At 40.5% G+C, this 20,554-nt stretch overlaps 1 protein-coding gene across 3 annotated transcripts; it reads right to left on the bottom strand.

The window, feature by feature from the left end:
• Positions 1 to 757: 757 nt before the first annotated feature.
• Positions 758 to 20,525, bottom strand: LOC111864862 (PR domain zinc finger protein 15). 3 transcript variants are annotated; one of them, XM_023852424.2, is made up of 16 exons: positions 20,418 to 20,525; positions 20,191 to 20,255; positions 19,635 to 19,820; positions 17,735 to 17,857; positions 15,690 to 15,842; positions 14,238 to 14,328; positions 13,149 to 13,366; positions 11,553 to 13,020; positions 9,469 to 9,710; positions 8,205 to 8,504; positions 6,310 to 6,562; positions 5,353 to 5,552; positions 3,909 to 4,094; positions 2,563 to 2,890; positions 1,924 to 2,067; positions 758 to 1,149 (listed from the first exon to the last, which is right to left on the bottom strand). In XM_023852424.2, the coding sequence occupies exons 1-16, from the start codon at positions 20,437 to 20,439 to the stop codon at positions 1,031 to 1,033; spliced, it is 4,098 nt and encodes a 1,365-aa protein (XP_023708192.1). In that variant the 5' UTR covers positions 20,440 to 20,525; the 3' UTR covers positions 758 to 1,030. The 3 variants fall into 3 exon arrangements, with proteins under 3 accessions (XP_023708192.1, XP_023708193.1, XP_023708194.1); XM_023852425.2 differs by having other exon boundaries at positions 15,690 to 15,818; XM_023852426.2 differs by lacking the exon at positions 20,418 to 20,525 and having other exon boundaries at positions 20,178 to 20,321.
• Positions 20,526 to 20,554: the final 29 nt, after the last annotated feature.

The following is a 20,554-nucleotide window of genomic DNA, read 5'->3' as shown; positions in this document are numbered from 1 at the left end:
CATCGTCTTCTGTCATGGCTCTTTTATTGGCATGGCCATTAACCTTATTACTTCTCAGTTTTTTATATTGTGATATGGTGGCTGAAAGCCAGAATTGTGGATTGACGAGAAGCATCCATTGCTAGGCTACAGCAACCTGAACAGCTCGCCACTGCTAAGCAACGACTCTGTAAACACGTTTCCCGCGGCAACAAATATACATGACAATTGGGGAATTGCTGGAGAACAGACACACAAAAGAGGAACCATGGAGACAGTGAGAACACAGCTTTTTTTTCATACATTTATTATACGTAAGCTGCAGAATCTGCAATACATGTACATGCTCAATAAGCACTGGCTCCTGAATGAGTTATGCCCAGTACCGTAACTTGTATACTTATTTTTCCATTTATTTAGGTATCATTTTAATTCTTGTATTGGGGTCTGTCCAACAAAATGTTGCATGAACTACTCTTCTATCCTCATACATTCTACATGCCCCACCCATACCATCTTCCTTTATTTGATCATTCTATTTGGCAAGGCATATAAATTTTGAAGTCATCGTTATGCAGTTTTCTCGCATCTTTTTTGTTACTTCATACGCCTTACATCCAAATATTCTCCTCAGTACCCAGTTCTCAAACACCCTCAATGTGAGAAACTAAATTTCATACCCATACAAAACTAAAGGCAGACTTATAGTTTTGTAAATTTTAATCTTTATGATTCTAGACAAGAGGACAAAGGATTCTGGAAAGAATGGTAGCAAGCATTCACAGAAAGTATAAACTTTATTATTTAACATTATACATACATCTTAAAATTATTACATATATGTACAAGATAAAAATGCAGATGCAGCAAACAAAATGTTTATTGTTATGGAAATCAAAATTATTCCTCAGAATACATGGCTGTAGGTTGTACTGTAATACATATCACTTTTGTCCAGTATTCATACTGTACATGTCTAACTCATCATTAAAGATGAGTTCACTTATGTACCAGTTATATACATTTTCTGCCGAGCTACATTAAATTTAAATTAGTATCCAGGATCGATGGTGACATCTGTAGGGTCGAGGACATACAGCAGAATATCTCCTCTGCCAGTCCCATCCTCCTGCTGCACAACCGTCCCGTCTGAGAAAATGAATGTACTGCCTGTAACATAAAAAAATATGTGAAAAATGAAATAGTACAAAGGCAAATAGATCCTCCTTTCCAAGGCTTTTCAAAAAGTGCAGGACAGTACCAGAACAATACTGGTTACAATGGTTTGGGAATGTGAAAAGAATGGATAGACAGGACTAACAAGCACAGTGAAGGAAGTAGACCTCTGGGATGATCTAGAATAAGAAGGTTCAAGCAGGTACTGAAAGACATCACAAACAGGAGTACGAGCTGGCAACAAGCTCAAAGTAAGGACTGTGGCAAGAAAGAAGAGAGCAGAGACTTTCATCTATCAGTCAATATAAAACAGAAATGATACTGAGGTTGTGGGAAGGAGGGGAGGAGAAAGAGGAGGCAGACAAGGAGGAAGGAAGCAGTGGTAAAGGTAACTTTGTCACCGCACTTAATCAAGTGAAGATGTATGGGTATGTGAAGGCACAGCCACACCAATCTTGCCCTCAGCACCATACGGAGGCAAGTTCTCAGCTTCATGCTATAGTTGCTTTAACCCAAAAGAAAGTGTTCCTGGTACCCAGTAGCTAGGAAGCTGGGTGAGCCCCAGAGCCAGTCTGGATACTGTGGAGTGAAGAAAAATCTCCCCGTCATGCAGCCTGTTGTAGCCTGTCGCTATACCTACACAGTGTCACATCCCATGGGACCATAATCTTGATGACTTATGCATCTCTAAATGTAGCTCAAGCCAGCCCTCTTTCTCAGCAAACAAAATTCTGTGTAATGGAACATGCATAAAGTTTCAATACTCACCTGCTGTTACTTGGTCACCCTGGATCGCTGTTTCCACCTGGAGTTCCATATGGTCACCAACTGCACTCTGAGCCACTGCTGTCCCCACTTCACCATCTGCGCTACCGAGAGGCATGCCAGATACAGTTAACAGTATCTCTGCTCCTGCAAAAGCATTTACATCAGTCATAACCATAAGTAACAGTGAAGTCCTTAATTAAGCATCTCCAGCAAACTGAACCTTGGAGCTGAGCTCAAGTTTGCTTCTGATTGTATTCACATGGTACCAACTTCAAATCTGAGCCAAGACATCAGTTCTATAGACTGAGGATTTCTGTGGGTTTCCTCAGTCCCTACATAAAAATGGTGGGATGGTACCTCAAATTAAGCCATGGCTGCTTCCTTCCACATCCTTTCAAAGGCATTATTCACAATCATAATCCAGTCATGTGACACTACAGAGTCCAAATTAGTGGCAGTGTCGTTAAATGAACTACTAACTAAATGTAGGAGACGTGGAGGTGGTCAACCTGTAGGATTTCTTTCTGTAACCTCAGCATAAAACTTTTAACTGGAATTAAAACCTGTCAGCCATATAGGATTTGTGAATTCAAAATCCCATTCCCAGAGCGTAAATTTTGACCAAAGAAAATGAGATACCTTCAGTTTGATCGTCAGTCTGGGCCATGTTGGGATTTATCTGCTGTGATGTTTGTGCAGCTGTTACTGCAGTGTTGCCATCACTCAGTGACTGGGGATGTGCAGCCACTAGACTGGCATTCAGCAGCATGCTAGCTGGAGCACTGTTACCACCTGCTTGAAGTTTATCAAGGAATCCTGGAGTGGCCCATTCCTGATGAAGTTCACCGTGGCGATTTTCGAGATGACGTCGAATTGAATTGCGATGACGAACAGACATATTACAATATGGGCATACAAATATGTGCCCACTATGAAATTTTCTGATGTGACCTTTCAACATATGCTCCTGCAACAGATTTGTATACACTTTTATTACAGGCAAAATATTATGAACTCCATGGAAAGTTGTTATGAAAACAATTCAGCATCTGCTTCAAGCACAGGTCTTGATGTCCTTCACACGACTGTTTACATTCTTCTGTTGTTAAACCAGAGACTAATGCAAGACCAGCATACAGATGGGAGCATATTGTTAGGTCTTCCTACCCCTTGTCTCCCATATAGATCCACTATCAGAAGCCTTCAGCCATGAACTTCAGAATTTATTGCCTCATCATCACTGCATGCTGAGTGTTTTTGCTTGGCATGTGAGATACATATATGTATCTGATAAATTCCCGAAGTACCCTATGAAAATTTTGTTAGGAGATTTCAATGCCAAAGTAGGGAGGGAAGACATTTTCAAACCAATAATTGGGAATTAGAGTTTGCATGAAATTAGTAACATACTAATTAACAGTATTAAATCTGTACAACTATAAATCTGTGCAGTAGGAAAGCGGGTTTTAGGAGATGTGCTTTAATTACTTACAGTCCTGGCACCATGATAATGGGATCTGTATTTAAACAACATGACACTAGGCCTCCCAAGGCCTAACAGACTGGAACAGCTGTGCAACGCTCGTACCATATGGGTTAAGTGGGACTTGAGGTTCTCACTCCAATGACTATGAAGATATAGTCTTCTGTGATGTGATACCATGTACTTTGGTAGAAAGGAACCAATGTTGTGGAATGAATGTATAAGGGATGAGCCTTCTCGGCCCTTGCACCGTGACCTACAGTCGTCTATTGTGCTTTAGATAGGTACCAATGTTTTGGAGGAAGTTATTGTCTCCATTTTCAGGGTAGAAGAGTAAGTCAAGTGGGAAAATATGATCCCAGTCTGTCCTTCCTTCCCTACGTCATCATTTGTCACATACAGCTTACTATTCTACCCTGAAGATGGAGACAGCAGACATCCAATCCCAGTAGATAGTAATCTTCTTGTTTTAGGTTACCTTATACTGAATGACACAGCTTACCTTAACAAATCCCTTGTCACACAGATGGCATAAGTGAATACGTCCTTGTGTATGTTCTAGCATGTGCTGGGCGAGATAGTCCCTTGACGTGAAATTCTTATTACAATGATCACACGTCAGAATCATTTTGGCATTTGGATTATGCATAACAGCATGTTTCAGCAAATTGCCCTTCTGGAAAAATTTCTGTAAGGAATAAAAGCAATTACACAGAACAGAGCCTGTAACTATGGAGTCATTAAAAAATCCAGTTTATCAGCATTATAATTTGTAAAAAAGGTACGGGTGACTCTCGTTACACAGGGGGTTTACATTCCTGAAAAATGATGTACATACTGAACACATGTAAAATGGGAAAACAAACTGAATGAACACAGAGAATGGTGGGGCATTTCAGGAAAACTGCCTGCACAAGTCACTGGGCACATGCCTTAGCTTCTACTGTGGCTGTGGACAAGGCACTACTGCTCCTGACATAGCAGGAAAATAATAAGGGTACCAAAAGTGCATATGAGACACATACATAGCGTAATCCCCATCCAAGATTTATTTCTGAAACAGTCAATTTGAAGATTAAACTGAGAAAAATCTTAAATGGATGTAACTTAACAGTGAGAATCACTGAAATCACTGAAACTGGATGCTAGATGAGGGAAAACCTTAAATCAAAGATCATTAAATGGAGGTTGCATGTACTAAGGTACAACTGCATTACTGACTCTGGAAAGTGTGGGCCACAACAGAATTAGTCCGCAGAGATGTCACACCATGCAGTGTGGCAGACTGGAACCAATACTGCAGAGGAACCGTGTCGGCTCCATCTTCACTGTAGATGAAGATGCAGCGAACAAGTTTCTCTGAAATGTCAGGACCTACCAAACAGATCATACAGGATTATATTCCAGATGACCATAAGATCTATGTTCAATTATTTCACAAATGCAAATAGCATCTAAGTTCAGACTAAATGCCTTACATCCCTTTCAACTGCTGCCAATACATTCACTGACAACACCACCACCTGACAGGCTGAAGTTGAGTGTGTGCCAGTGCCAATCCTGTCAAGTGACGAGCTGTTGCCAGTGTGTGCCAGTGCCAATCCTGTCAAGTGACGAGCTGTTGCCAGTGTGTGCCAGTGCCAATCCTGTCAAGTGACGAGCTGTTGCCAGTGTGTGCCAGTGCCAATCCTGTCAAGTGACGAGCTGTTGCCAGTGTGTGTATAAATGCCATTTTCTCCTATAAATGAAATTCATGTGCAGAGAAATTTTAAAGTGTGGTTTGTCAAAGCCTGAAAGAATCAATGCATGGTGACTGCTGACTGTCTTCACACTTGTTCTCTTCTGTGTGGAACAATGGCTGATCCAGCAAGTAAAACACCAGTATCATGGCACCAAGTGTGTTGATGTCCAAGTTTCAGAATCATTCCCACTACTTCTACTCTAACCTTGTCGCAGTCCATACAAGAATATCGCCTGATGCCTGTGTGACGGTGCATGTGGACATCTAGGGACTTCTTGGTCTTCAACTTCTTGTTGCAGAGAGGGCAGGGTATGTGGGCCTCCTGATGCACAGAATGATGCTCCTGCAGCACGTCTTTACGATGAAACTTCTTGTTGCAAATCTGACAGGCAAACTTGCGCTCCCCTGTTGCACACACAAACATAAACCACTTGTGTCTAGTATTGTGAAAGAACATTTCAGAGGGTGGGTCTGTTTCTGTCATCAGGCGAAAAGACACTCAGGTGGGTACACAACAAGGGACCTAGTCTCAATCACTGGACTGGACTAGCTCCTTCTAATGGACTCAACTGAACATGTGCTTCCCCACCTATTCACCTTATTGCACACAAAGTGTCTTTCTATGATGGGAGGCTCTCAGAGCGATGGTTACAAAGAGTTCTATCTTTTGTGATATAAGGTTGTATAATCCATTGAAACTCATCCAACATTTCAGAGGGACATGTCACCTCCATCTTCAGGGTCCAAGAATAAGTAAACAAGAGACTGGGGTGAAAGCAGATGGCAAGCAGAGCTTGGTTTGGCTGAAGATGGAGGTGACATGTCCCTCTGAAATGTCAGCTGACTTTCACTGGACTACATGGCATTATATCCAGAAGATATAGTTTGTATGTCTATTTTTGTCATTTTTACACAAATTCATCTGCAGCTGGCAGAAGTGAGGCTGGAAATAAAGAAGATGAAAAGGGTTATAAAGTGGTCCTCTGGTTTATGACCCTTTGTTTTGGAGCAGACTGCTCCTTCCAGCATGTGAAGTATTTTGCCACCCCTTTAATTTTTGGATAGAATTTTCCCTTTCCCTTCCTATTAATACATACGGATGCATGCCAGTTATTGTGTAAAATTACTTTAATTTTGGCATCTTAAATGAGCTGATGCTTACCATGTAGCTGCATGTGTGCTTTCAGGATATGGATTGTCTTGTACACCTCGCCGCAGACATCACACACTACTCCCGACTGACTGCTATCATCAGCATTTCTCTTCTTTTGCGAAAGCACTTCACTCATTTCTCCCTTCCCACTTGCATGCACACTTTTGCTTTCTTCGTCTCTCTTATCAGCAGCTTTCTTCCTCTTTCTGTGTGACGTTCTAGGTTCTTCCCATGCACTACATATGTGGGAACTATAGTTTTCCTGTCAAAAACATGCAATAAGTAACAGTTAATGGGTTTAACTGCCCAATAGGGGGAACTTAAATCCTTAATTCTTTGCATCACGCTGGTAACTATATGTATCACCTATTTTAACACTCAAAACTCTGCACTTTGCCCATGAAGAGTGTTTCATGCGATCCTCACAATAATCAATGACTGTTTCCCTAAACAGTACCATCTGGTTGGTATTTGTAGCAGAGATATAATGTATTTTCTGTGAAGTAGGAACTGGTTCCATTGGTTTGCTCGCTGTCCCAGCTGCAGTCCTCACCTCCCTGTATTACATAACATTTTTCTCCATAAAGTGAACTTATTACTGCCTCCTGTGAGAACCTTCAATGTTAAAAGCAAGTAAGTTTTTAAAGAATCTCTATAACATGGAACTACTGCTGTGCCCATTTTATTAGATATTAAGTATGATTTTTGTAAGATTGGATGCTTAGGTTAAATGCAAGATGGCTGGCCGGAAGGCGAGGAGACAGAACCGCGGCTGACTCTTCGCATTCCTTGTCAGTCCATTGAGTTGTATTTAGAAAAGATTGTTTATGAATCAGTGGAAAGACCCGGTCAAGTTTCGCTTCACGTGGCAGGAAATATCCAACAAGGTGCCGACCTTAGGGATTTTGCGCACGCAGCTCTTCATGACTTATGAAAAAGTTGAGTTCGGGGGGGGGGGGAAAGCCATTTGGGGCATTCTGTTTCTAGCAGTTGCTACCAATGGACGGACTAGGGCAAAGTGTGCCTGTGGGAAGGAGTTGTGATGGCGCCAGTGTTCATCATTTTCATTATGTTCAGCACGAGTGAGTACTTGCCGTGGTTGGGTCACTGATTGTTAGAAATTCTGGTTCAGTGGTGTTTGAGAAAGAAATACAAGGTGCTGGTTTGTGCCATTTAGGTTTAGTGTATTATGGATAGGTTGTCTGTTGGAATAGTGTTTTATTTCATTATACATATATTACTTTATTGTTGTGTTTTGAGTACTTGAGTTTTTGTGGATCCCCCTAGTGCAAGCATGATTTCCACTGCATAGGTTAAGAGATATCCATGGACGTCCGATAGGGGGCGAGTACAGTCAGTGACCCCTATAAGAGCACAACACTATCACACACAAAACGTGTGGAACCCCAAATCAGTATCAACTGAACATCCATTCTGATTTTCATCATACTGTATTAAACCAAATTAAATTCCACATTCTTCTGTTGAAAGAAAAAATTAAAGCAAAAAAAAAAAAACACTAAAATATTTTCAAGAGCCCTGTTGTCTAAAGGTATAGTAATTTATTTTTCTAAAACATTCCCTTTCAAGCCTTGGTGTGTCTTAGATTCTGAGGTGGCTTATATTGTGAAAAATATAGTATTTTAAAATATAACGTGAAAGACAAAATTATATGAAGTACACAGAATTCTAAGTACTTTCATATATACATATATAAGTAATATATGAAGCTCTGATGGCAGTAAATACAATTTTACTGCCTTCTGACATGAAGGTGAAGGCAACATGTTGGTAATGATCTACCTGACAACTTACAGTCACATGTTTATACATGTGCATGTTCACGTTATTTCTTGCAACATTTTCAGTGTGAAGTGACATCCACTGAAAGTGAGCCCACTTACACAGAGATGAAAGCTCTGGCCACATTCATAGCAGTGGAACTGTGGCACACCATGTATTACTTGATGCTGTGACAGGCTCAGTAATGAGGAGAACTGCTCCGTGCACATTTCACAATTGAGTACAGTTTCTGAACAAGTGTGCAAAACCTTCACTGGATCTGTTCTAAAGCGTTCCTCACACTGTTGGCACATATATGGATACATATGTTGGTACACATGTTGCCTGAAAGTAACAAGCTGTGAGAAAGTAATGTTGCAATGAGGACACGCTGTCTCACCAACTGTCTCCAGCTGTTTTCCCTGAAACACACAAAACTATAGGTTATTGAGGTTTTTCATGAGCAGCCAATATTTATGCAACTGGACAAGAAACTCCTTGTTAAGTCCCTAAAGGAATGATTCTAAACCAAGGGTACATATACGCAAGATATTACGTGTGCTGCTGACCTCAGACTGAAAGGACAAAAAAAAAACAGTGACAACTTTTCTGTGCATGGAATAAATAAAGCCTGTTTAAAGTAAAAAGCCCCTGCATCTTCAGGTTATCTTGAAGGTCTATATAGGAATTTCGGAGGAACAAGCTACCTCCATCTTCAGGGCTGAAGTGTGTAGGGTGAGAGTGCAACTCTGGTTATACAGGCAGGAGGCAATGAAGGCTGTCCATCAAATCCATGGGTCCCTTCTGCCACAAAGATGTAAGCAGCAGACTCCCTCTGAAACACTGGTACCTTTCTACCAGACTACACAGCATCACATCCCAGGAGCAAGCAGAGAATGTTACCGTCACCTTCACCCAGTGTTCTCTACTTGCTAGAATCATAATCATCATGCTGGTGGCTTAGTCACTCTGTCTGAGAAGAGCCTCTGTTGTCATCTACTTCTTTTTCATGAAAAATGCCTGTTCCTTTCTAGGGGAAGGAGGGGTTTAGTTTACAGTGTTGTCAATTGGGAGACTACCATCTTGAATGTTACCATGACAGATGATTTTGAAAGAATCTGGAAAGAAGAGGTCATGGGATATTATTCCAGCATCTGGCAGGAGAAAGGAAAACCATGACAAACCTCAGTCAAGATGGCTGGCAATCTAGCCCAGATTTGAACAAAGCACATCCAAATATGAGTCATTATGTCACCTCATATAGCAAGCGCTTCTCACAGTCTGCACTTTGCATTTATGCAATACTGAATGTTCATATTGGTTCCTACATACACAAAGCAAAATCCCCACTAAGTATGTCAGTACATCCGAGTGCCTGTTACTCACCCTTCTGCAGTAATTCTGATGATTCTGTAGCACTTTGCCAGACTGCAGCTTCTTGCCACACACAGTGCATGGGTGATTCTCTAGATGCAGAAGCATGTGTTTATCCAAGTAGGAGCGTCGCAGGAATTCTCTCTTACATACGTGACATGGGTATACTGGGTTTGGCTTTGTTGAACACCGGTGTGAAGACAAAGTAGCTCTTGAAGAATACAGTCGCTGGCACTTGTTGCACTTCCATTCCCCTAATATTAACGAGCAGAATTATTTAGGTCACAAAGTATCAACAAATGCTGCTTCAGCTGCCCAGTCAGACACAGTGTACTCAACAGACACATTTCTGGAAGCAAAACCATGCATACCCACAGCACTGCAATAGCTCTGCTCTTCCTGGCCGCTGACCCTAAGGGCGCATACAATACACACAACATGCTATCCCTTATGTTACGTGCGTACTTACAGTATCATTTGCTGTTCAACAGCGGTGGGAAAACAAAAATGGGGACAAGAAGAAATATTAACAAATAAATTAAAAGATTCTTTCACTTGCCAGCCTCGACTTTTCATTTGTTCTGGATGAGCGGACGAGTGTTTGTGAAGACACAGTTACGAGCATTCTGTGTGAGTCAGACTGCCCCTCACTCACTGCTGTCACTGTGTAAGGCAGTACAGAATGCTACGTGGCATCTAAATCTGACAGCTAACCCTAATGAAATGATATAATTAACACAGAGTGATGTGAGTTTATGCGCATATAATTAACACACAGTGTGATGTTCGTTTATGTGCATATAATTAACACACACAGTGATGTGAGTTTATGCGCATATAATTAACACACAGTGTGATGTGAGTTTATGCACATATAATTAACACAGTGTGATGTTAGTTTATGCGCATATAATTAACACACAGTGTGATGTGAGTTTATGCGCATATAATTAACACACAGTGTGATATGAGTTCATGCGCATGTAATTAACACACAGAGTGATGTGAGTTTATGCGCATATAATTAACACACAGTGTGATGTTAGTTTATGCGCATATAATTAACACAATGTGATGTGAGTTTATGCGCATATAATTAACACAGTGTGATGTGAGTTTATGCGCATATAATTAACACACAGTGATGTGAGTTTATGCACATATAATTAACACAGTGTGATGTTAGTTTATGCGCATATAATTAACACAATGTGATGTGAGTTTATGCGCATATAATTAACACAGTGTGATGTGAGTTTATGCGCATATAATTAACACACAGTGATGTGAGTTTATGCACATATAATTAACACAGTGTGATATGAGTTTATGCGCATATAATTAACACACAGAGTGATGTGAGTTTATGCGCATATAATTAACACACAGTGTGATGTGAGTTTATGCGCATATAATTAACACAGTGTGATGTGAGTTTATGCGCATATAATTAACACACAGAGTGATGTGAGTTTATGCGCATATAATTAACACACAGAGTGATGTTAGTTTATGCGCATTAACAGTTTGTTGCAATGGCTATCTAGATATAAATAAAATACCTCTATTTCCTACTGTAGGCATAAAAAAGAACCCCTAAAAATATTATGAAATTCACCCTGTACACTTGCCATTACATTCAGTAACCACATATGTTAACTTTGTATGCAAGTACTGCAGTAGATTTCTTGGATGCTATTTAAATAAGCATTCCAAACTTTTTAACATTACATGAGTAAACCTTTTAATTCCTTAATTTGTAAAGTTTCAGGCAGTACTGTATACTGTAACACTGACAGAGAAAGTATGACTATCCCAGCAGAATGACAGATGTGAACTGAGAAAAATTATGAAGGAAGGACTTAGTAGTTGGTTTCATGTACTGTACCAGCATACAGCATATCAGGATTATAGATGTCCCTAGATTCAAACCCAGAACATTCCAAATGTTATCACATTCACAGATTCACTCCAGAACCTTCAAAATGCAAATTAAAAGAAATATGGTCCCTTGACAGCTACAACTTTACATTTTCTTTCACTTAAGAACTGAATCCTACCTGCTCCTTGCAAGACTGCTACTGGGGTAAACTTACCTGTATGTTTTGCCATATGCCTCTTAAAAATCTTCTTCACTAGAAATTTCTTCTGGCAATACGGACAGATAAGAGAAGATGTTTCTTCATTCACCCCTGAAGCATCAGCAAAACATGAATGGTTTGTAAGGCTCTCCTTACGAGCGAACACAGCTAAACAGGAGACACACATAAATTCGCCAGTATGTTTACGCAAGTGGCGATACAAGTAATCGGCTTTGTGAAATTCTTTATTACAAATATCACAGTTGTATGGCGGACCCAGATCCACTGTTTTTGCATTATCGGCAGGCAACAGAGATGTCCCATCTGAAACATCATTCAAATCAAAACTGGCTGATAATGAAATGTCATCCTGTCCCTCGGCACTTCCTGCGTGTTTATCTAGATTCTGCGCATCTGCTGTATCAATATCTGGCTCTGAAACTAAACCTAAGAATGCAGAAGACACGTCTTCCTGCCCCACTGGGAGACTCAATTCACTTGATGTAGCAACAGTTTCCAAGTCATCAGGATTAATTACACAGCGCTCATCACTAGTGCTTCCTGCTTGTAGACTCACAGATGCATCAGCCCCAGTCTGATATGCAACTCCAAGAGCAGTGCTGGGTTTCGGAACCATTTCCTCTGGTACAACATTACTTGTTTGAAATTCTTCAAATATACTAGTATTATGAACCTTGGGCTTATCTACTGGGTTCCTCACATCATCAGTATGAGCAGATTCTGACTGGTCATCACTGCTCATCATACTACCATTGTGAATGATGGTCACGTGAGTATTTATAATGTTTATAATATTTTCTCTATTATTTTGCTGATGATTAAGAGCTAAACCTGTGGCAGTCTCGGGTTTATATTCGGTCAAAATGCCACCTGGTCCTGTATCTTCTTCTTCTTCCTGCATTGTCTCAAACTGAGATGCCACATTTGTGTCATTAAGAACAAGGTTCATATCTTTCTCTTCCAGGCCATCTTGAAGGATTGAAACATTCTCCTGTGTTTTGTTTTTAAGGACATTACATCTGCTGTTTATTTTCTGGGGTACTTTACATTTATTTGTGCTCTCAAGCTCATTATTAGTATAGTAATCAACTGTTTCTGGACCAAACTGCACTTCATTGCCATCTTGGTACGTGTCAGTTGATTGTAACTGTTCAAGAAGTACGTTCAAGGCTTCATGTTGCCTCTCTTGAAGTTCGCTATCTGCCATACCATCTGTTAATAACCGTCCTGTATTTGTTACAAATATTGTTTGTGAACCTGGCTGAGAGAAATGTGATGGTAGCTGTCCAGTGAGATTTGCAATCACAATGCTTGTCACCTTGCCATCACGATCTTCTAACATATCATCGTTTTCTTCCTCTGCCATGTCCACACCAGCTGATTCATCTTCTTCTATATCACCCAATAATCGTGGTCTCTGAAGAACCATTTTGTGTCGAATAACTTTGTGTTTAACTAGCAACTGAAACAAAAACTTTAATTAATTGGTTATGGCAACAACCAAATAATGAAATTTCAGAGAAGAATACATTCTGTCTTCACTGTTTCCACTAGACAGTTATGATGAATGTGTACATGGTTGGTCCTAACCTTTTCAGTTGCAAACTTCTGATGACACAAGTGACATTCCAGTAACCGCCCTGAATGACCAACCGACCGCTTGTAGTGGGACATGAGATGTCTAGCAAATAATATAACACTGGTTTCTTCGGCACAGCAAAGTTTACAGCGCCATCTGTCAGGTGTTTGCCTGGCACCAAGCTGTCTGGCTGGCAACTGTTCCGCCAACTTCTGAGTCACTTCACGACCTACAGAAATATAAGTGAATGTAGCATTCTTGAAGCTATTATATGAACCAGTGAGTAAATACTTTAATGATACTGTCTATTTAATTACATACTGAAAAATGTTAATGCATTAATGATGTCACAGGAAAAGGTAACACTTTGTTAAGTACTCAGAAGAAGCACAATAGATCACTGTAGGTCGCGGTGCAAGGGCCGAGAAGGCCTACCCCTCATACATTCATAAGTATGCAGAAACAAAACTAATATATGTCAATGTTTGCTCGTATTTAGTCATGAAAGCCTACAGAAAACTGCAGGATTTGCCTGTACTTCATTTAATTACGATGCCAGTGGTGTGGGCTGTATATGTGATGTAAAATGAAGTGGTGGAGGCACGCATCAAGGTATTCTCTCTCTAAAACACCTCTGAGGGTGCAACACCATCAGTCAGTCACACAGACTGTTATGTTGTCATGAGAACATTTTCAACACATCACAGGTCAACACAGAGAACTTTTCTTCCATAGGACTGCCAAATCAAGGCACAATGCACCCTCACAGATGTTTTGACAGAGATAATCAGAAAAGTCACCCAAAAAGTGAGAGGAAGAACAAAAAAAACTCAAGTTAGGACAGTTAGTTTCTGACAAAGATTCAAACCAATCAACTCTGAACTACATGTCACAGGCATTATTGCCTCAGCCAATTCATAAGACGACACCATTTGGGCAACACTGATACAAGGAATGATATGAAAAGATCAGTGGCACCAACATAAATTTGCTGCTTAGGCTGTGAAACTGTATGCATCCCCCAGCACAATATCTACTGATCAATGTGATGCATGACTTTAAAACTGAATATTATAATTAAACTGCCACACGTATCTTACTTAGCAACATCCCATGGAAATTCTTCTTTTCCTTCTCTCTGAGCTTCTGCTTTGACTCATAAACATGGTCTGTACTCTTGTCTCCATTTGCCTGAAAAAAAAAATTACTAATTGACTTCATGGAGCCGCGCCATTCTTGAGAAGGCACCAGTTGTGCAGCTATTCAAGAACTTCCCAGCAATTTATGGGACCGGAAGGTTCACTACCATGCTCACAACAGTCCTCCACTGGTCCCTACCCTGAGCTGTATCAATTCAGTCCATACAACGCCATCTTATCTCTCTGAGATCCATTTTAATATTACCCACTGACCTATGTTTTGGTTTTCCTAGTGGTCTCTTTCCTTTTAGCTTTCCCACCAATATCCTATATGTATTCCTCTTCTCCCCTATTCATGCTACACACCCTGTCCATCTCATCCTCCTCGACTTGGCCATTCTCATTATACTCAGTTAAGTGTACAAGTTATGAAGCTCCTCATTATAAAAAAAAACATACACCTATTATGAGTTTGAATTCACATTCTAATGATCTGATAGTAGAGACTGCTATAAGAAACTGAAAGTAAGCAAATGTCAGGAAGGATGGCAGAAGTAACCAACGGTGGATACACGTATATACATGGACCAGTCATTGCGATTAGCTCTTTCCAATGGACTCAACAGAGTAGATGTCTCCCACCCTTCGGCTGAGGGTGGAAACAGATCCAGTTTCCAGAACGTTGTGTTTTTCAGAATACTGGATAACAGACGAAGCCCAAGAACTCAATAATTCTGACCATTACACACCACTGTCAGAACCCTTTGGAATATGTACTAGAAACCATATTCTGTACTGGGTGACTCTTACATATTTTCCAATTTGAAAGGACCAAAATTCTCCAATATGTATCAGCCAAAAATAAAGACAACCCTGGCCCTATATCACCTAGAGGCTACAACTTCCAGTTAAACAAAACTAAACAGAATGGGTCTCTCGCCCAAATACCAGAAGAAGGACTGAACTTTGCAAAAACTGGTCATCTTTTGTCTAAATGAAAATGCAAGACAAAACTTGATTCTGAAACCCACTTATCCTGTGTAATCTTCATCTTTCATGGAAAATTAAGGCACTAAAAGTCTTCTTAGCTAAAAATGAACATTCTGAAGATGTGTTCTGCCTCCATCTTCATGGCTCCCACCATTTATCCATGATGTCAGTCTATTAAGTATAATTTGTTAGTAAATGCATCTGCTTTTCCAGAAATCTTAAAGTTATTTAGGTTATGTATGGCTGACAAAGTTTGTTACATGCACAGAAACTGTTTTCTCAGAAACCTCAAACATCAAACTGAAAAACGATGTCATAAACTGCAATAATTTCCCATTGAAATTTCAAGGAGATTTATACTGCCCTGGTATCAATACAATTCTGTACATACTTGAAATAGAGCAATGACATTCACATGCTTACATCTGCTGTGAAGTCTGTACTGAAAGGCACTGCTCCCATTTTTACAGCGTAGTAAGGCGCATACCAAACTTTCAGTTGCTCACCAGCTTGGATATCTTTCATCACAGTGTAATATATATCTTGACCCATCTGAAAACCAAGCCAAATGTTTATCTGCAATAAGAAATCCTGTATTTAAGCATCCTGTTGCATTACTGCATCTAAAACAAGTGAAGACAACACCACACGCTGCTAGTGGCAACAACGCATAAGCAAGGGCAAAAATTACAGACTGCAGATGTAACACAACAATGGGCTGCTGCAATAAAACATCAGAAGAAAAGGATACAAACCTAAACAAGTGGGCAATGCCCCTTGTGAGATGTAATTAGAATTTTACAAAATTTAAAGAAAATTGTAATAGATTTTATTTCATTCAAATTAAGTGCACTGCAGCATAGCACATACCCGTTAGACTACGATTATGATGTTTTCAACTATGACATGTGCAGCTGCATATGTGATGAATGGATAACATTGTGTAGTGTAGCAGTTTTAGCATAGCAGGACACCCAAAGATGGCCATTTAGGGCCAAAACATGTTGTGCCGAAAGTGAAAGTGAAAGAAAGAGGAACAATTTGTTGCATTGTTGACAGACTGTGTAGTACATAAAGTTTTGCGATATGAAAATAATATTGGTCTTAACATTCAATGATCAACCCCCTGCTCTTTATGCATCAATACCGAAATCAATTTCCCCATTCTAACATAATGAACAGTAAAATCCCATTTAAAATACCCACAGAAAACTGAGTTGACAGTCATGCACTAGTAGCTTAATCATATGAAGCCTCAATTCATATAAATGATACAGATAAAAGAAGAGATCCTACCTCACAGAAAACACTCCATCATTACTCAGTCAATGCTGCTTAGGGAAATAACCACTGTTTACTGTGAGAATCATAAAAAGACATAAAGCAGGCAAAGGTAAGATCAAAATCCCTCTGATTAATTAAGCACCATGCTCCGGGGCCAGGGAGCCAGGATAGCGTAGTCAGTATAGCTACTGGCTGCACAACCAAGGGGTCAGAGTTCAAGTCCCGGTAGGACCAAGAATTTTCTTTTCTCCACCTCATCCAGAGCAGCTCTGGGGTCCACTCAACCTCATATCCAATGGGTACCAAGGGCTACTTCCCTGGGAGTAAAGCGGCAGGGGCGTGAAGCTGACCACTCACCTCCAGCTAGTGCCGAGGTCAAGAAAACATGAATCTATACATCCACTCCCCCATATACTTTCATGGCGTAGTGCTTAATCAGTAGTGCACAGACAACTTTACCTTTTTACTCTGGGGCCCACAAAGCCTCACCAGTAGGTATCAGGTCTTTGCCCAGGGATCGTGCAGCCAGTGCATGAAGCTAACCACTCACCCCCCTCTTGTGGCTAGGTTAACTGTGGAGCTATTCCTCCACTCTCTCATACATCTCCATGATGTGGTGCTGTCTGTCTCTGCAGGAATTTAACTGATTCTTCTGTTGTCCAGCTGGTAGCCCAGTCCAATGGTCTTCAACCTGAGGTATGCATACCCCCGGGGGTTCACGAAAACATCTTATGGGGTGTGCAGAATTAAAATTTGTCGCCGAATTGAGGGGCTGGTGTGCCAGAAACAAGCTCAATCATCTCATTAACAGGTCAGATCACAATAATAATTGATAAAATATTTAATCATATAATTTTGATTTACTAAAACACCTTTGTTCCTTTACTAATTTGTATATGATGGGCAATAATATATTTGCTATTTAATAGCTCGATTCTCCTTTTTCTCACATGAAACTTATTAATTATTTAATACATTATTTTGGATGTAATTTATTTAATTCATTTTAGATATAGCTTACAGACTGTGTATAACTTGAATTATACGCCAGCAACTTTGGGGGTAGAAAGTTGAAGAGGAATTATATCGGGAGTACGTGAACAAAATCGGTTGAATACCACTGGCCTAGTCATTTTCAATTTAATTATGAAGAAAGTACTCAACAGAAAGAAGTTTTTGCTTACCTGATAACAGATAAGATTTTGCTCTTTACAGGAAGTGGCTGGTGCAACAAGACACATCCAATTGCAAGCCTCCTCATCACTTGTATCCAGATAATAACTAGTTTCTTCAGTTTTACCAAAGACCTGAAAAAAATCAACACTTCAAGTTTAGAAACTCCAAGACTGAACCTGATATTCAGACATCAGTTGTTTTAGTGCCCACTCAATTATGATGCAACATGCCACAATTTTTAAATGTCTAAAACACATTACAACATGGTGACTGTGTCTATTAATTTATCATTTATTTAATGATGCTGTCAGTAGCTCAAACTACACAGCAGTGAAAGGTAGGATGATCGAATAATAATAGTAATGGCCTAATTTCAGGTACTACTGTGGTATCACCTTGGAAAGACTGAGGAAAACCATGAACTGAAGACTTACTACCTACCCTGACCTCCTGTATAAAGTCAATTTGAGGAGAGATGTAACTGAATGTCACACACGTAATGTGTTACTGCACTCTACTGATAAATGTTAACAACAGATCACTGGAGTCTTGTTAATTTTACTTAAATATTAAAAGGAGGGGTGGTACTGACGTCATCCTTGGTGAGGATGGCCGAGCCACGGCTGTCTTTGGTGGGGACGTATAATAGACTAGGGATGTGTTGGGACACAGCTTTGGAACACCTCCTCGTGATCCTGTCGGGCAATGACAGTCTTGGGGGGTCTGGATAAGTATGATTCCGGGGCTGGCGGCCGAGTTTCCATAAAGGGCAATGGCTATATGACCGGAGCCTCCCAGGCGGCGGCATAATGACTCTTGGGTGTCACTATGGTGTACCCGGGACAAATGCGGGACAGCACTCCTATTGGGGTAGCTACGGCTATTTGAGTTGTCTCCCTAGAGTACCAATAAGGTGCCACAAGCCTTAGGGCTCAACACTCTTAAAACGGTTTGACCAACCCATGTGGAGGGGTGGGAATGGGAGAGCTCAGAAGCAACCCCCAGGGGCGATAATCTTGTGTACGATGCCCTGGTCACAACCTCATGACTAACTGGTATCGCAATCCCATTTATCTGGGATAACCCACTCCTCCCAAACATGCACTCTTGGTCCTGGAGGCTTGTGAGGGTTGCATTTTACAGGACCAGACCACCTACGCCGAGGTGTGAGGCATCGTGCTGAGGGCTGCATGGCACTGGGGTGGTAATTAGCCAGTGTCTTGAACGATCCCCTTGGGGCACCAGGCAGCACCCCGTTATATTTATGCCTTCCACTCGTATGGGGCGCTGAGGGGGGTATTGCTGGAAACGAAACAGCATACCAATTAGCTAAGATTGGAGCTGAATATCCATTCATAGGACCTGAACCAGCCTGTGGCATCTCTATAGGAGTTGCCAGAAAGGCAATCAGGGATGGGACAAACATGCATCACAAGAAATACTGGGGATCCTTAACTGGACTCATATGAGGACCTTCTACTAAAAGAATGAAGGAACTGTTGAAGTTAAACAGGAACAAGCTACGATGGGTGGCAGGACTACTTACAGGACACTGTCACCTCAAAGGACACCTGTTCAAACTGGGACTAAGTGATAGTCCCACTTGTGAGAGATGTCAAGTAGAAAACAAAACAGCCACACATATCCTGTGCGAATGTGAGGCCCTAGCTCATTTAAGAGTATGTCACTTGGGTCAATACTTTATGGAAGCAAGTGACTATTTTGATGCCCCCATGCACAAAATCCTGTGCTTCATTCAAAGCACAGGATTGCTGAGGGGATAATCAAAAGGGGAAGCACAACAGACCACTGTAGGTTGCGGTGCAAGGGCCAAGAAGGCCTACCCCTCATACATTCATTCATTCATTCATTCATAAATATTAAAATATTTCCTTCATTTATTAACACCTTTAATGGAAAGTTGACAGCAGGATGTAGCATTTGTGTATGTCTGGCTATAAATGGTCCAAACTGAACACTTCGAACAAATGGTGCTCTGGCTACAACTGTCGTTGAGTTATCAGCCAAATTCTGTACTTCCAAATTAGCAGGCAAAGTCAATCTGGCTCGGGATGGAGTCTTTGTATCCTCAACCTGAAAAACAATGGTTTGGTTAGATTATGGAAAAAGTATGTAGATACTGTCAGATGTCTGAAGTGTTGGGGAATTGGCCAGGTATGAGTAATAAGCAGAAAAGTTATATTCCAGTATCCGGGGCACTCGGAACACGCCTACCAGTGTTCATTGCTTTGCCGTGTTTCGCTTTTCTTCTTTCTTGAATAATTCAAACTTAAAGTTTGGTTTTGAATTACGTTCTTAAAGATATGTGTCTAATGTTAGAAAGGGGAGAAAATTGTTTCCCTAATGCTTCCGCAAACTTCAGTTTCACCAGCATCACGTTCCTATATGGTGTTATAATTAAAAATTTTCATATTGAATCTAAACCAATACCTTTTATACTCACAGGTTTAAGTTCTCGAAGAAATGAGCACAATTCTGTCGTGTGGTTACGGCCGCAAACATTGCAACCTAAAATATAAAAAATATATTATCTTCTGTAATACCCAAACTCTAACCTCTACCTTCAAAACACATCCCTTGCTTTACCAAGTTTTCAGCTTTTCCGAGAACGAAAAATCGTGAAAAGGTGATGGATGCAGACATTGCTAGTTTGTTCGCATATTTTATTACCTGCAAGAAGATATTTCTGCATGTTGTCTATCTGAATAACTATCGTTAGACTTTTTTGCAAGTCATAATCTTGCAGTAATTTACATAAATTATAAAGAAGTTATAACTGTAGGTATGCATTTTCGTATTTTACAGTG

Source organism: Cryptotermes secundus, unplaced genomic scaffold (assembly GCF_002891405.2).
Source record: "Cryptotermes secundus unplaced genomic scaffold, Csec_1.0 scaffold1951, whole genome shotgun sequence".
Lineage (NCBI taxonomy): Eukaryota > Metazoa > Arthropoda > Insecta > Blattodea > Kalotermitidae > Cryptotermes > Cryptotermes secundus.
The sequence above is the reverse complement of the archived record's forward strand: the minus strand, read 5'-3'. Positions and strand labels throughout refer to the sequence as shown.

What these genes read in the sequence shown, in the direction of transcription:
- LOC111864862 (XM_023852424.2), bottom strand. Translation starts at nt 20,439, where the DNA reads ATGCAGAAATATCTTCTTGCAG. An exon ending in GCATATGGCAAAACATACAG is followed by an intron (nt 9,711 to 11,552) that starts GTAAGTTTACCC and finishes CGTTAATATTAG; the next exon opens with GGGAATGGAAGTGCAACAAG. An exon ending in ATCAGAATTACTGCAGAAGG is followed by an intron (nt 8,505 to 9,468) that starts GTGAGTAACAGG and finishes TGTGTGTTTCAG; the next exon opens with GGAAAACAGCTGGAGACAGT.